General features: G+C 47.1%; 2 protein-coding genes across 2 annotated transcripts in view; both read left to right on the top strand.

The window, feature by feature from the left end:
* The window catches only part of PNPLA3 (patatin-like phospholipase domain containing 3), a 74570-nt gene extending 61986 nt beyond the window's left edge, over positions 1-12584 (top strand). Inside the window, 3 exon segments of the mRNA XM_006888136.1 lie at positions 12192-12280; positions 12391-12404; positions 12451-12584. Coding sequence (XP_006888198.1) covers positions 12192-12280; positions 12391-12404; positions 12451-12584 — 237 coding nt within the window.
* A 52-nt stretch (positions 12585-12636) lies between these two features.
* Positions 12637-17282, top strand: part of SAMM50 (SAMM50 sorting and assembly machinery component) — a 46691-nt gene continuing 42045 nt past the window's right edge. Inside the window, exon 1 of the mRNA XM_006888043.1 lies at positions 12637-12697. Coding sequence (XP_006888105.1) covers positions 12677-12697 — 21 coding nt within the window. The 5' untranslated portion in view covers positions 12637-12676. The remainder of the gene's footprint in view (positions 12698-17282) is intronic.

The raw sequence follows: 17282 nt of genomic DNA, 5'->3' as shown, positions 1-17282 counted from the left end.
AGATCTGACTGGTACAGGAGGAAATTGTCCCTCCTTCTCTGGCAGAGCATCTGGTGGATTCGAACCATGTACCTTTGGGATTGCAGTACAGCTTCTTGCCACTAGACCACCAGAGCTCCCCAAGAGAAACACTTTAAAGAGGTGGATTGGCACCGTGGCAGCAAGAGTGGACTTGATCAAGTGTCAGAGGTGGAGAGAATAGAGGAGGACCAGGCTGGTTTTACTCTCTGGGAGGACGGATGATGACGTGTCTGTCCGAGGGCTGACCCCCGCCTCTGATGATGTGTCTGTCCGAGGGCTCGCCCCCGCCTCTGATGACGTTTCTGTCTCAGGGTTCGCCCTCTCCTCTGATGACGTGTCTGAGGGCTCGAACCCGCCCCTGATGACGTGTCTGAGGGCTCAACCCTGCCTCTGATGACGTGTCTGGAGCATCTGAGACCTAGTTTCACTGTCCTTGCATCTAAGTAGCATGCTGGCTACACTTCTCGAATGACACTTCCTCCAAGACAGGCTTGCTTATTCTTTTGACCCTCCAGGGGTTGGTCAGCTACATTATGCTAAGACAAGTAGACCATCAGCATAGAAGAGCAACTTTTTTTTTTATTTTCTTTTATTATTTTTTGTGCATATACCGTCAGTTGAGATCTGACTGGTACAGGAGGAAATTGTCCCTCCTTCTCCGGTAGAGCATCTGGTGGATTTGAACCGTGTACCTTTGGGATTGCAGTACAGCTTCTTGTCACTAGGCCACCAGAGCTCCCCAAGAGAAACGCTTTTAAAGAGGTGGATTGGCACAGTGGCAGCAAGAGTGGACTTGATCAAGTGTCAGAGGTGGAGAGAATAGAGGAGGACCAGGCTGGGTTTACTCTCTGGGAGGACGAAGGATGATGGTCTACTCGTCTAAACATAATGTTGCTGACCAACCCCTGGATTGTCAAAAGAATAAGCAAGCCTGTCTTGGAGGAAGTGTCAATGGAGGAAGTGTTGTCCCCATGCTACTTAGATGCAAGGACGGTGAAACTAGGTCTCACATGATCCAGACACATCATCAGAGGCGGGGGTCAGCCCTCGGACAGACACGTCATCATCCGTCCTCCCAGAGAGTAAAACCAGCCTGGTCCTCCTCTATTCTCTCCATCTCTGACACTTGATTAAGTCCACTCTTGCTGCCACTGTGCCAATCTACCTCCCCCATGGCTGTCTTTATCTTGAGTTTCCCATTTCTGTGAAGTATTCTGAGTTGGGTTTAAGTGGGAGTGGTGGGCATGTCTTTAATTTCTGTTGTTTAAAAGCCACCCTTTTGATGGTACTGTTTCAGCAGTCCCTGTTAGAGGAGTCAGACACACAGTCTGCTCTAGAACCCACCCTCCCTACAGCCACTGCCCTGTACTAAGAGGCCTCACAGCAACTCCCCGAGGTGTAAACTGTTACTACTCCCGATGTCTAAGAGGAAACACTGGTCCAGGACAGCATACACCAGGAGTAAGACGGCTTGTATGGGCCACAAAGCTGAACCTCAGCAGATCTGTCCATATACCTGATCTTCCTCTTCTTAATTGTGATTTGAGTAGAAGTTCTTTGAGGATTTTGGTTTTCCATTCAACAATTTCATATGTTTTGTGCTGGGACATTAATTACAAAGCCCACAATGTACTAGTACTCTCTCCACCCTCTTTGTAGTTCCCAATTCCATTTGTCCTTCTATCCTACCCCTTGATATCTTCTCAGCTTTGTCCTAGGGAAAATGCTGTCCTTTTGATCTCATATGGTTACATGTTCTAAGTACTACACCCTGGTATTTGTCTTCACCTTATGTTAGATGCCATGGAGTCCACTACAGCTCACATAGAACCTGTGACAACAGATACGCTGCCCTGTCCTGCACCGTCTTCACCATCTCTGACACACTTGAGCCCATATTACAGCCATTGTGTCCATCCATCTTGTTGGGGTCTTCCTTTCTTTCTCTGACTCTCCACCTTCTCTTTTTCCAGGGAGCAGCCTCTCGACAACATCGCCAAAGGAGATTTGAGGCAAAGTGTCACCATCTCTGCCTCTAATGAGCACTCAGCTTGCACTTATTCCAAGACAGGCCTGTCTCTTCATTTGGTAGTCTATGGGAGATTCAGGACTCTTCTCCAACACCACAATTTAAAGCCATATTATTTTTTTTCTGTTCTTATTCACTGTCCAACTTTCAGAAGGCGAAGAACCACTTGAAAAGATCATAGCTTATGAGGTCAGGCTCATCTTAGTCTTTAATCAGACATTGTTGCTTTTTAGCACTTTGACAAGTCTTTGATGGTAGATTTCTCCAAAGCATCATGTCTAGATTTCCTCATTGTTTTTACCATGGGTGCTCATTGTGGATCCAAGTAAGATGAAATCCTTAACAACTTCGGTCTGTGTTCCACTTATCATGATATTGCCTCATGGCCCAGTGGTGAGAAATTTTGTTTTCTTGATGTTGAAATGTTATCCCTATGGAAGGTTGTAGTATGTAATCCATGTTGAAGGCTATAGTTTGTAAACCATATTAAGGGTTGTAGTAACACTTGATTGTCCTTATGTGAAACCTATACCTGGACCAGGAAGCAGTTCTCAGAACAGAGGAGGGAAACACTGCATGGCTCAAAATCAGGAAAGCAATGTGTCAGGAATGCATCCTGTCTCCACACCTTTTCAATGTGTATGCAGAACAGATCATTCAGAAAGCAAGACTTTATGAGGAGGAATGTGGCATCAGAATTGGAGGAAGATTAATTGACAACCTATGTTATGCAGGTGACACAGCCCTTGCTTGCTGAAACTGAGGAGGACCTGAAGCACTTGCTGCAGAAGGCCAAGGACTATAGTCTTCAATATGGATTGAAGCTCCACATCAAAAAGGCAAAGATTCTCACTAGTAGGCCAACAAAGATTCTCACCACTGGGCCAACTGGCAGCACCAGGATAGATGGAGAAGAGATTGAGGTTGTTAACAATTACAGCTTGCTCGGCTCCACAATCAATACTCTTAACACCAGCAGTCAGGAAAACCAAAGACTAATTGTATTCGAATTTGCTATCAGGGATCTCTCCAGAGTCTGAGAAGCAATGATGTCAGTCTAGAGACTAAGGTGCACCTAATCAAGGCCATGGTCTTCACAATTACTTGCTATGCATCAGAGAGCTGGACAATGACTAAGGATGATAGAAGAAGAATTGATGCCTTCAAGTTGTGGTGCTGGAAAAGTGTCTTGGACATACCATGGAGTGCCAAGAAAACAAACAGGTCTGTCTTAGAGAGGGTGACACCAAGTTTCTCCTTGGAGGCTAGAATATTGAAGCCCCATCTCACATACTTTGGGTACGTGGCCAAGAGGAACCGATTCTTAAAGAAGGATATTATGCTTGGAAGGATGGAGGGACAGCAGAGGAGAGGAATACCCTGGATGACATGGATACATGGATACAGTAACTGGGGAATGGGAGGAGGTGTTTTGGAGTCAGACGGGCTCAGGGCAGGTCAGGCTTCAGAGCTCTTGTACATAGGGTCCTATGATGCACAGGTGACTCGACTGCACATACCACAAGTATATAATCCATACTGAAGGCTGTCGTCTTTGATATTCTGCAGCAAGTGTTTTCTTATTCTTTTCCATTTCCGCAAGCAAGGTTGTGCCATCTACATATGGCAAATTGTTGATGAATCTTCCTCCAGCCTTGGTGCCACATTCTTCTTAAGAGTCCATTCTCAAATTATTTTCTCAGCATACAGAATAGCATAGCATACAGAATTTAAACAGGTATGCAGAAAAGATACAACCCTGAGGCACACCTTTCCTGATTTTAAACAATATGATGTTCTCTTGCTCTGTTCAGACAACAGCTTCTTAATGTATGATTCACATGAGCACAATTAAGTGTTCTGGGATTCCCATTGCGGTTTCTTTTAAGAATTTTTAAAATTTTATTTGTGTGTGTGTGTGTGTGTGTATACCGTCAAATCGGATCTGACTGGTACAGGAGGAAATTGTCCCTCCTTCTCCAGCAGAGCATCTTGTTGACTTGAACCACACGCTTCTGGGATTCCAGTGCAGCTTCTTGCCACTAGGCCACCAGAGCTCCCTATGGATTCCCAGTCTTCTTAATATTTTGTTATTATCTGTAATTTGTTATCATCCACACAACCCAAATGCCTTTGCACAGTCAATAAACACAAATAGACATTCCTCTGGTATTCTCTGCTTTCGGCTGAACGCCATCTGACATCAGCAATATAGGTCTGTTGCTGGCTGAAAATTGAACTACAGGAATGAGCTCAGATCCAGGCGTGAAGGATGTAACCAAGGGTCCTAGTCTCAGGGAGGGAGAGTCCCATAAGTCTCTACCAGAACAGTAAGCCTGTGATTTTCCACATTAAGTTCTATTCCACATCTTTCTCTGACTATAAGAGACACAGCAGTGGCAGCCAGGTTATCACCTAGCTCTTCAGGCTGACTCACAGAGGTGGAGGTAGGTGCATCAGTCTCCTGGACTGTTTCCTTGTATCTCTGATTTTCTGGACCAAGAGAGACCAACAGTCCCTGCTGAGACAGCCACCCACAAAGACCACTCTTGTCACCGTTTGATGGAGCCTCACTGGCAAATGGTCATCTAAGACCGGCTCCAGAGCCCGCAGAACCCCAGCACCTGCTGTTTCCTACCCAGAACCCCAATGGGGCTCTAATCATCTGTGGACTTTCTAGCCACTCATCTCATTATTCTGTGGTGGAGGGATCCAATGTTCAGAGCCCGTGGTCAGCCAGGGTCACAGGAATCTATAGTCCGGTTCTCCCACCAGCTCAAGGCGCACATCCCTTTCACTCAGACCTGGTCCTCTGGCAGGCCTGGCCCTGCAGTGTATGCACCTTCCTCCTGTCCTGAGATGTGCCCACCTGCCAGGATCCCTGTCTGCTTTCCCACCCTCTCTCTGAACTGGGAACTGTACTAGATGCTGGAAATACAGAGGCAAGCTCAGCAAGAAGGAGTCCCTCAAGAAACTGCTTGGTACAGCCATTCATAACTCATTCTGCTAAGATTTGTATCCAACTAGTTACCAAAAGGGGACATCAACAGTGTCCCGAATGTTTCAGCTGCTACACCCTCCATGGTTTCTGGCATCAACTGTTCCCTCTTCCCATCCTCCTGTTCTTCCATGTCCCTTGGGTTTGCTGGTTTCCTGGAAGCTCTCACGGAGACTCAGACCAGGCAGGGTAATGACTCACAGACTGTGAGTGATGCAGGCTGGTGTTGCCAAGCCTGGTGAGCCACGGGGCCAGCAGGATGCAGTGTTCCCGGAGAGCATGCCGACGGAGAGCTAGCCTGGGGCTCTCAGGAGCTTCTATAGGCCCGTAGGCGGAAAATAAATAATACCAGAGGAATGTCTATGGATGCTTTATTGACTAGACAAAGGTATTTGACTGTGTGGATTATAATAAGTTATGGCTACCATTGAGAAAAATGGGAATCCTAGAACACTTACTTGTGTTTATGTGAAATCTATAGCAAGGGAACAGTACATGCTTTAAAATTTAAAAAAGGAGTATGTCAGGGTTGTATCCTCTCCCCATACCTATTAAATCTGTATGCTGAGCACATATTTCAAGAAGCTGGAATCTATGAAGAAGAATGTGGCATCATGATCAGAAGAAGATTATCAGTAGCCTACCCTATGCAGATGACACAATCTTGCTTGCTGAAATTGAGGCGGACTTGAAGCACTTGCTGCAGAAGATCAAAGAAGACAGCCTTCAGTATGGATTGCATCTCAATGTCAGGAACAAAAATTCTTACCACTGACTGACAGGCAGCAGTAGGATAGAAGATTGAAGTTGTTTCCTCATGGTTGGATCCATAGTCAATACCCTTGGTACCAGTAGTCTGGAGATCAGGAGATGTATTGATTGCACTGGGAAAGTCTGCCATCAGAGACCACTCCAAATTAGCAAGGAGCAATGATGTCAGTTTGAGGACTAAGGTGCAACTGATTCAGACCATGGGCTTTCTGATCACTCACTATGCACTTTGCTATGTCTTGGAGAAAGTACACCCAGAGTGCTCCTTGGAAGCACATATGTTGAAGCTTCATCTCACATACTTCAGACATGTTGCTAGGAGAGGCTATTCCTTGGAGAGGGACATCATGCTTGCAAAGGTGAAGGGCAGGCGAGAAAGGAGGACCCTCCACCAGGTGGATTGACATAGTGACTGCTGCAATGGGCTTGGGCATGTCAGGAAATATGAGGATGGCACAGGATAGGAGAGGGGTCAGATCTGTTGTTCATAGGGTCGCTATAGGTTGTACTTGATGGCACCTAACAACAACTAACAGTAGGGTGGGGCTGATCCTATCTTTTTATCCAATAAATACTTTATTACGCAGTAAACAGTTAATCAATGGCTAGGAAAGACGTTTTGAACAATAAACCTTTGACACCACAGAACACCTTCCTTGGATTAAGTCTGCAGGCTCACTAGGTAATCTGCAAACCAGATGTCTCATCACCATTGAGAGGATTCTCCCTGCAAATAGTTGAAATCTTCCAGACGCTTACACATCATCTTATCAGAAGCATTGGACATGCTTTCTGATTGGCTGTCAATTATTTTGGAGCATGTGTGGCATTAGGATTGGAGGAAGATTCATCAACAACCTGCATTATGCAGAAGATGCAACTTTGCTTGCCAAAACTGAGGAAGACCTAACGGATTTACTGCAGAAGGTCAAGGACTGTAGTCTTCAACATGGACTGAAGCTTAACATCAAGAAGGCAAAGATTCTGACCCCTGAGCCAACTGGCAGCACTGGGATAGATGGAGAAGAGATTGAGGTTGTTAACAATTTTATATTTTCTCAGCTTCACAATCAACACTCTTAACACCAACAGTCAGGAAATCAAAAGATTAATTGCATTGGGAAAATCTGCTGTCAGGGACCTCTCCAAAGTACTAACGAGCAATGATAGCAGTCTGGCTACTAAGGTGCACCTGATCCAGGCCATGGTCTTTGCAGTTACTTGTATGCATCAGAGAACTGGACAATGATTAAAGAGGACAGAGGAAAAATTGATGCCTTTGAGGTGTGATGCTAGAGAAGAGTATTGGTTATACCAGTGACTGTCAAGAGAACAAATAAATCTGTTTTGGAGAGGGTGAAACCAAGTTTCTTCTTGGAGGCAAGGATTTTGAAGCTCAGTCTCACATACTCTGGGTACATGACCAGGAGGGATCAGTCTTTGGAGAAGGACATCATGCTTAAAGGGTGGAGGGACAGCTCAGGAGAGGAAGACCCCAGAGGAGATGGATTGACACAATAACTGGGGCAATGGGATTAGGTGTGTTGGAATCAGTGAGACTGGCTTAGGACAGGGCAGGGTTCAGAGCTGTTGTACATAGGGTGACTATGAGTCGCAGGTGGCTTGATGGCACATAACAACCACAAATCAGTCTTTAAAGAAGTACATGTGCAAACAAAATCAAAGTTCCAAGAGAAACTTCACAAAACTCAACAACCAGATGGCCAGTGAGCCCTGGTCACAGTAAGCCAGTCACCTAGCTGCCATCACGTAAGACAAACCTGGCTTTGTCCAGGGTGTACTAGAGCGCAGACTACAGCTTAAGGTGCCGGAGACTATTCATTTATGTCAGGACACAGGTTCTGACATTTACATGACATTTTGTGTCCTGGGTAAGAATATTCTATTTTCTCTTTTTAAAAAGTTTCTTTTGTGTGTGTGTGTGTGTGTGTGTGTGTGTGTGTGTGTGTACCGTCAAATCGGATGTGACTGGTACAGGCTGAGATCCAGCATACCTTCTAGTGGATTTGAACCAAGCACCTCTGAGATTGCATTGCACTTTCTTGCCGCTAGGCCACCAGAGCTCACCAGAACATTCTATTTTCTTAAAGTCATACTTCTCCTTTTCTTTTACACCCTCCAAGTTAAGACTGCCTTCAGGATGGACGGCAGTGGCTCAGAGATAAAGCCAGCTGCCACAGGATTGAGTGTGACTCATCGCACACCCCATGCGTTACAGTAGAACTGTACCCCATGTGGTTTTCAGGCTGTGCTTTCTGAAGTCGGTTGACAGGCCTGTCTTAGGAGAACCCTCTGGGTGTGATTGAACTGGTAGCCCTGTAGTTAGCTGTTAAAGTGTTACCACTTGTGCAGCTGCGAACTCGCCAGTCTGGACAGAACAATTCTTTCCTTCGGCAAGTTCCTGCATGATGGCAGGGACTGTGCCAGGCTCTGAGGTCTGGGTGCTGGACCAGACCGAGCTGCCACCTTGGTAAGGCTGACAGTATAGCTAGGAGAGATGGAGAAATCAGCTTGTGAGGGGTGTCCAGAGGGAAGGACTGGGGCTGGTGGGTACAAGGTTCTAGGTCTTTCCAGCCAGGATGGGGAAAGTAGGACTTTGAAAGTTTACGCTAAGGATACCGGAGGATCGCGATGCAGCTATGTAAGTGGAGTAGGTGTCAGGGTTTCTGAGGGAGGGACAGAGGGAGAAGAAACGTGAAAGAATGCTGTCCCTGTAGTCAGGAGGGAGTATTAAAGGCTGCATGTTCAAAATAGCAATAACCAAACTCACAAGGCTCCATATCTGTTGCAATAAAGTGGATTTGACTTGTGGCACCCTTACGTCACCGAGTGGATGGCCAGGTCTTTCCTCTGTGTTACTGAGTAGTCTCAGACTACTGACCGTTAGCAAACCACACAGGACACTGTTACTTATTTTTATTTTGGGATGTTACTTTTTGGGAGGAGGGAGCGGTTTTCCTAACAAAAAGTGAGTTCAATGCAAGAACATGGAAACAGTCCAAATATCCAGTCACAACTGAACGGATTGAGAAACTGTGGTACATTCATACAATAAAGTACTATGCAGCACTCAGCAGCAACATTTTTGTAAAATACTACCTAACTTGGGAGAAGCTAGACAGCATGAACTAACTCAGTCTCATAAGGACAAATACTGCATAAACTATTACTATAAAATAGAAGGATAACTAGTAAAATATGTATGGGGATCCTTTAAGGGGTAAAGGGTGAGAGAAGAGGGGTGAGGATGGGAGGGACAAAATCACAAGGTTGCACAATTTGATGGGTGAAGGGAGGGGGTAAAGAAAATGGGAAAGATCCATTGGGGACCTAAAAGGACAGGGTAATGGTGGACATAGTTCAATGGTGATTAATTTTATAAAACATAACAGGAGTGACATACACTTCCAAAATAGCTTGCCTTTGGAAACGTTATGAACCTGGGGAAAAAATGGAAGTTATACAAGTGTTTAGGTCTTTTGTTCATAGGGTCGCTATGAGTTGCCTACAACGCGATGGCACTTAACAACAACAATGCTTTGGAATGATTGTATGAAACACAATGAGAATGAAGAAAAGTGTGAAACATGATGTGTACAGACTTTGTAAGTGAACTAATTTATTGTTGTTACATGCTGTTGAGTGGCCTGTGACCTATAGCAACCCTATATATAGCACCTCTGGACCCTTCCCTGTCCTGAGCCAGTCTCACTAACTCTGACACATCAACTCTCATTGCCCCAGTTACTGTATCAATCCATCTTATCTGGGGTCTTCCTCTCCTGTGCTGTCCCAACACCCTTCCAAGCATGATGTCCTTCTCCAAGGATCAGTCTCGCTTGGCCATGTGCCCAAAGTATGTGAGATGGAGCTTCAAAAGAAACCTGGTTTCACACTCTCCAAAACAGACCTATTTGTTTTCTTGGCAGCCCATGGTATGTTCAAGACTTTTCTCCAGCACCAAAATTCAAAGGCATCAATTCTTCTGTCATCCTTAGTCATTCATTGTCCAGCTGATGCATAACAACGTGTGTGTGTGTGTGTGTGTGTGTGTGTGTGTGTGTGTGTCTGCGTGCGTGCATGCACAGCAGCCAGGATCTCAAGAGACAAATTGCATTGGGTAAGTCAGCTGTTAGGGACCTCTCCCGAGTACTGAAGAGCAACGATGTCAGTCTGGAGATTAAGGTGCAGCTGATCCAGGCTATAGTCTTCACAATTGCGTGCGTGCTATGCATCGGAGAGCTGGACAGTGACTAGGGATGATAGAAAGAGAATTGATGCCTTTGAGCTGTGGTGCTGGAGAAGAGTGTTGAATATACCATGGACTGCTAGGAGAACAAACAGGTTTGTCCTGGAGAGGGTGAAGCTGGAATGCTCCTTGGAGGCAAGGATTCTGAAGCTCCATCTGACATACTTTGGGTATGTTGCAAGGAGGGATTGGTCCTTGGAGAGGGGCACATCATGTTCGGGAGAGTGGAGGGACAGCGCAGGAGAGGAGGACTCTGGATGAGATTGGATTGATTCAGTGATTGGGGTAGTGGGAGTAGGTGTGTTGGAGACAGTGAGGTTGGCATAGGATAGAGCAGGGCTCTTGTACATAGAGTCGTTGAGTCACAGCAACTCGTCAGCACATAACGACAACTACACACACACACACACACACACACACACACACACACACACAGCTCAGGCCTAGCAGCAGGAAGCTGCTCTGCAACCATGAAGGCATGCAGTTCAAGGCCACCAGCTGCTCTGCGGGAGAAGGATGGGCCATCTCCTCCCGTGTGATTTACAGCCTCTGAAAACCCACTGGAGGGTCAGCGATGGGTTGGTTCTAACTCTACAGTACACAGCAACAACACAACAAAAAAGGTGAGTGCAAGGCTGCCTTGGTCACAGACGCATGTGGTCCCAGCCAAACAGCTAGACAGTTTTAACTAGTATTTACAGATTATAATCAAATGAATCCCATTACCCTTGAGTTCACTCTTGACTCGAGCGACACCATGGGATCGAGTAGAACTGCCCTATGCCGTTTCCAAAGTTGTTGATCATCGTTGGAACAAGCTGCCTCGTTCGTCCTTCTCCCACAGAGCAGCTGGTGCAGTCCAACCACCAACCCTGAAATTAGCAGCCAAGCTTTTGAAGCCTGTCCCACCGATGGAACGGTCACTTATTCACTATTTAACGGCGCCCTGGTGTCTTAGTGCTCCTGTGGGCTGTTGACCAAAGGGGGAGCCATCCTGATGGACTTGTGGTTCCATGGGAGAAAGATGGGCAGTGTCCAGTCTCGGGACCGTTGGCCACTGTGAGTCAGAATCTACTCAAGAAAAATGGGTTTCTGTAGTTATTTACAGTTTAAGGAGCCCTGGTGGCATGCTAGTGAAGCGCTGGAATGCCTGTCAAAAGGTGGGCAGTTTAAATTCACCAGCCGCTCCATGGTTGAAAGACGAAGCTGCCGGCTTCCGTAAACTTTGTTGTGTTTGATGGATCCGACCCTTAGCTAACCCTGTCTTTCCTTGTTTTGTTCAGACATTCCTCTAGGTGGTAAACCCTGGTGTACAAGTTGCTGTACCGCAGTCACTTATGGTTGCTGTGAGGCTGAACACTGTGACACTGATGTGTCAAATGCATTAATGGCTGGTTACCCAATGCGGACAGAGAGTGGGGTGGAGCTCCCCGATTAAAGCAAGCTTGGAAGGAGGAGTGGCATCCACTTCTATAATAGCTTGCCTCTGGAAACCCTAAGAACCTGGAGAGAGGATGAAAGGCAACTCTCCTTCATAGGGTCGCTATGAGTCACCTGCGACTCAAAGGCACTTAACAACAATAACAACATTATTATTAATACTAATCTTAATGAAAATTTACAGAGATTTTGGATTTCCATTGACTGATTGTTGCACTTTCCTCCCTACCCACCCCTTCCCTTCAGTTCGTTCTTCTCTTTGAAAAGTAAAAGTCTTTCATTGTTATACAATCCCTCCCCCAAGTCCACTCCACTATGCAGCCTTCGTTCTGGACTCCTGTCATGACAATAATACGTAATCGTATATCACTTTTAAACAGTTCTCTCCCTCATCTGTTTCAATGCAGTAAACATAATTTATCCCATCTTTCTCAGTCTTCTCCTGTTTTGAGAGACAGTAAATCATACGGAGCAGCTGGTGGATTCGAACCCCGTGCCTTGGGTTGGCAGCACATCTCCTTACCACTAGAAAACCCCATGGGGCAGCTGTGCTCCACCGTGAGTCTCAACCCACTGGCCAGGCCTCAACAACATTCTCTGCTGGCTAAGCTTTTAGAAGCCCTTTCTCCCTCTCTCCTTCCGACAACCCTGCCCCTTTGTAGGGCCATCGCCTCCCTCCCACGGAGGACACCGCGCCCCGAGGGGCTCAGGCCTTAAGCCTGGCGGTGCAGCAGGCACCCCCCGGGACCGGGTAGGTAGAGGGCAGGGGCTGTATCAAGGGCTAGCACACGGATGGGTCAGCCGCCGCCACTGCCCGGGTCTCCATCGACTGTCACCTAGACACTGCCCACTTGCCCACAGTCCCGCGGGCTTCAGTGAGCATTCTGCGCTTGCGCCATCTCCAGGGCCCCCCCCCCCCAGACTTCCGGCGTCTATATGAAGATCCAGGTCACAGAGTCAACAGAACCAATGAGCGGAGGGGCCAGTGCTGCGTGGGCGGGGCGGAGGCGGGGCATCATGGCCGCGTCCCGCGCTCCGCGGCGGACAGCTTGTGAGCTCATTGCTGACTGGCCGTGCGGCCGCCGCGGGCCCGCCTCCTGTCCTCCTCACCCGCCGAGTGCGCTGCGAGGGCGGCCGAGAGGGAACCATGGGGACAGTCCATGCCCGGGTAAGTGACTCCGGGCCGTGGGGCTTTGGACAGAGGGACCCATGGGGACACTGTTCCGGGGCTGCGCGCGGGGTCAGCGGGGCCCGGTGGCCCGCAGGGGTGGGAAACAAGGGCGGACCGCTGCGGCCGAGCGAAGGCGGGTGCAGGATGCGGCCTCCGGCCAGCAGGTGCCCAGACCCGAGCTGGGAAGGATCGAGGGGCGTGCCGTGCCCAAGGTCACGCAGCGGGTCAGCGGCCCTGAAAGTTGTAGTGGACTTTCCGTCCACAAGTTCTCTCCGGGCCTTTCCCTTCGCCCTTCGCCCTCAGCGGTTTGGGGTGCCTCCCTCCTTGCGGGAGTCACCCCGGACTGCAGGGACGGGGACCCGCGCTTTGCTCTCGCGCCCCCTTTTGACGCAGAGTCAGTCGCACGCACGTCGCTGGCGTGGCGCCGTTACAGGGCGTGCTGCGTGGAGAGGACGGAGGCGCCGGTTCGAATCCACCCCGCGGCACCGCGGAAGAAAGACCTGGCGGCCCCATTCCTTAAAGATCACAACCTTGGAAACCCCATGAGGCCGATCTGCCCTGTCCCTGGGAGTGGAAATCCTTGCAACAGCACCGAACGACAACTGTGGTGCTTGGGCAACTCCTAATTTCTTGTTTAAATCTCTCCTTTCTTTGCCCAAGGTCACGTCTGCATCTTCCAGCGCCCCCCTTACTGCCCCCCGTTCCCCTTGCCCGGCTCAGAGATGTTTTTCCAATGACACCCTTAGGAGTTTAGTCCTAACGTCTCAGCCTGGCCCCAGGAGTTAGCCCTCTTTCCATAGTTTTTGTTCAGATCAACGGCCCCTGCCATCCGCCCAGTCTTGGACTGTGCTGTAGCATGACGTCCCCCAGACCCTCTTCAGCTGTCATAATAATGTCTGATTTCAGAACAAGGTTCAAGCCACTTCCAGCAGAAGCCTTCCCTTCCCCTTAGTTGGCTGGGCTGCCAGCCTTCTTGGCATATTTGCCTCTGGCTCCGTTCCTATTGGGCCATATTCTTTTTTTTAAAATTTTATTTATTTGTGTGTGTGTGTGTGCTATCAAATCTGATCTGACTGGTACAGGAGGAGATTGTCCCACGTGTGTGTGTGTGTGTACACCGTCAAATCTGATCTGACTGATACAGGAGGAGATTGTCCCTCCTTCTCCAGCAGAGCATCTGGTGTGGGCCGTATTTTATTTTTTTTTGCTGTTTGTCTTTTTATCGGATTCTAAGATGCTAAGGTGACTACTTTTGTATTCATTTTGCTTTATTTGTGTTTTTTTTTTTAAATTATTTATTTATTTATTTATTTTTTAATTTGTGTTTTTATCTTACCCGATTCTAAGATCTCAAGGTGACTGCTTTTGGAAGCAGGAGTGGCATCCACTTCGTAAACAACCTGCCTCCAGAAACTCATGAACTTTGATAAATGTCGATGGTTGTAGAGGGGCTTCAGGCCTTTTGTTCATAGGATCTCCATGTGTCGTGCTCCACTTGAAGGCGGTCAACAACAACAACAACAAGGTCACTGCTGCAGTGGGCTCGAGAGAGTCAGAAAGTGTGAGGATGGTACAGGATAGGACAGGGTTCAGATCTCAGAGGGTCGCTGTGGCTTGTACTTGACTCGGTGGCACCTGACAAGAAGATGACTCCAGATGGTCTGACACAGACTTCATCTTACTTGGCTCGCAACTCTTGAGCAAAGTAAGCGTTCCCCCATTGATGTATGAAGGTCCGCTGATGGCCTGCTGTGAACCTGGCACTGTGTTGAGTCTCTGCTTTGTGCTTGGCTGAAGCATCTCTGATCCAGTAAGTGTCACTGCTTTCATTAAAGAATTAGCAAAAAAAAGTGTCATCAATTCCTTAATTGGATCTTTATATCTCCTTGTCACTGGCATTTAAACTTTTCAGTCGGGAATCACAATAAGCAGACATTTTACATTTGCTACCTAGTACTGTCATACTTAATAAAATGACAGAAGAAGAATTGATGCCTTTGAACTGTGGTGTTGGAGTGCCAAATATCCCGTGGACGGCCAAAAGGGTAAACAGATGTGGAGTAGGTACAGCCAGAGTGCTCGTTGGCAAAGATGATCAAGCTTTGTCTCACATACATTGGTCATGTTGCTACGAGAGGTTAGTCCTTGGAGAGGGACCTCTTGTCTGGGAAGTTGGAGGGTTAGTGAAAGCAAGGAAGGTCTTCAACAGGGTGGTTGACACAGTGACTGCAGCACTTGGCTCAAGTGTGTCAGGAAGTGTGACAGGAAGTGTGAGGACGGCATAGGATAGGATAGAGTTCCGACCTGTTGTTCCTAGGATTGCTGTGTTGTTGTTGAGTGCTTTCAAGTCAGAACTGACCCATGCCTGACCCTCCGGCAGGTGTTCCGAGGCAGTAAATCCCACAGGAGGAGATTGCCCGTCCTTCTCCAGCGGAGCAGCTGGTAAACTCGAGCCCTGTGCCTTTGGGATTGCAGAGCAGCCTCTTGCCACTAGGCCACCAGAGCTCCCTATGAGTACTACTCAACTTGAGTCATAGCAACTCCTGTCATTCTTGGGGAGCTCCTGTGCTGTCATCCGTAGTGAGCTGTGCTGTCCACACAAAGGCTGTGTTTGCAGCTTGTCAGGAGAGAGATGGGCATTTTCCCATGGCCGTTTATAGCCTTGCAAACTCAGTGGAAGGTCACTGTGAGTTTGTTTTGTCTTACTCCTTCCAACCATGAAATACCCTTGTGAAATGATACTGGCACAAATTGAAATATCAGTGCCGTTAAAATCAGTCATCGGTGCCATTAATTAGAAACATGGCAGATTGTTTCATGAGCCTGTTTTTACCACACACAAGAAAGGAAAAAAAATTTGTGAAGAAATATTTACCATTAATTTCTTTTATGTATTTTTATTATTTGTTTCGGCTCTGGTGGCCTACTAGTAAGAAGTTGTACTGCCAACCCAAAGGCACATGGTTCAAATCACCAGCTGCTACTTGGGAGGAAGATGGGCCATTTCCTCTCTTTTTTTTCTTTTCTATTTGAAGGTTTACAAATCTTTCTGCATTTTCATACAATCATTCATAGACATTTTGTTGGATAGCCTTCATCGGTATTGATATCAATCCATAGGGCGATCTGGTAACCTAGTGATAAAAAGCTGTGCTTCTAGCCCAAAGGTACATGGTTCAAATCCACCAGCTGCTACTCAGGAAGAAGATGGACAGTCACTTTCCATGCATCTTACAGCCATTGAAAACCTGTTGGAGGGTCAGCTGTGTGTTGGTTCTGCCTAGATGACACCTCACAACAGTAAACAATCCAAATTGGAGATGGTGAAGATGGCACAGCAGAGGGCAGGATTCAGCTGTGCTGTTCATAGGCCTGCTGTGAGTTGCCATCAACTAGACGGTGCCTAACAATACATCAGCAATTACTCTTACTATGTATTGCCTTTTCCTTCACTGACTTTATCGATTTATTTTCACTCCCCTCCCCTTCCTTTGCCATCTCTGTTATCCCTCCAGGTTTGATTCTCTCCATGGTAACTTCCTTAGCTCTTTATAATAGGGATTTTATACCATAATTTCTTTCCTTTGTTTTGGGAGAAGTACAGGCTGGGTTTAGAAGAAGCTGTGAAAAAAAAAATAAGAAGAAGAAACTGGTACTAGGGATGTTACAGATAATGTCAGATGGATTTTGGCTGAGAGCAGGGAGTACCAGAGGAATGTCTTATCTGTGTTTCATTGTCTATGCAAAGGCATTTGACTGTGTGGATTACAACAAACTGGCTGACTCTGAGAAGAATGGGAATTCCAGAACACTTGATAGTGCATATGCGAAACCTGTACTTGTGCCAGGAGGCAGTTGTCAGAACAGAGCAAGGAAACACTGCATGATTCAAATTGGGAAGAGTGTATGCCAGGAATGTGTCCTGTATCCATACCTTTTCAATCTATATGCAGAACAGATTATCTAGGAAGCTGGACCCTATGAGGAGAAATGTGCCATCAATATTGGAGGAAGACTTAACCATCTGCAGTACGCAGATAACACAATCCTGCTTGTTGAAACTGAGGAGGACCTGAAGCGCTTGCTACAGAAGGTCAAGGACTGCAGCCTTCAATATGGATTGAAGCTCAATATCAAGAAAACAAAGATTCTCAGCATTGAGCCAACTGACAGCATCACGATAGACAATGAAGATATTGAGATTGTTAACAGCTTCAGTTTGCTTGGCTCCACAATCAAAATTCTTGGTAACAGCATCCAGGAAATTGAAAGATGAATTGCATTGGGGAAAGTCTACTGTCAGAGACCTCTCCAAAGTACTGAAGAGCAACGATGTCATTATGGAGACTAAGGTGCACCTGATACAGGCCATTGTCTTTGCAATTACTTGCTGTGCATCAGAAAGTTGGACAATGACTAGGGATGATAGAAGGAGAATTGATGCCTTTGAGATGGGGTGCTGGAGAAGAGTGTTGAATATACCATGGGCCGCTAGAAGAACAAACAGTTTAGTCCTAAAGAGGGTGAGACCAGGCTGCTCAGTGCAGGCAAGGATTCTGAAGCTTCGTCTGACATACTTTGG

This window comes from Elephantulus edwardii, unplaced genomic scaffold, assembly GCF_000299155.1.
Source record: "Elephantulus edwardii isolate Elephantulus edwardi_28Jun2011 unplaced genomic scaffold, EleEdw1.0 scaffold00064, whole genome shotgun sequence".
Taxonomy (NCBI): Eukaryota; Metazoa; Chordata; class Mammalia; order Macroscelidea; family Macroscelididae; genus Elephantulus; species Elephantulus edwardii.
The sequence above is the reverse complement of the archived record's forward strand: the minus strand, read 5'-3'. Positions and strand labels throughout refer to the sequence as shown.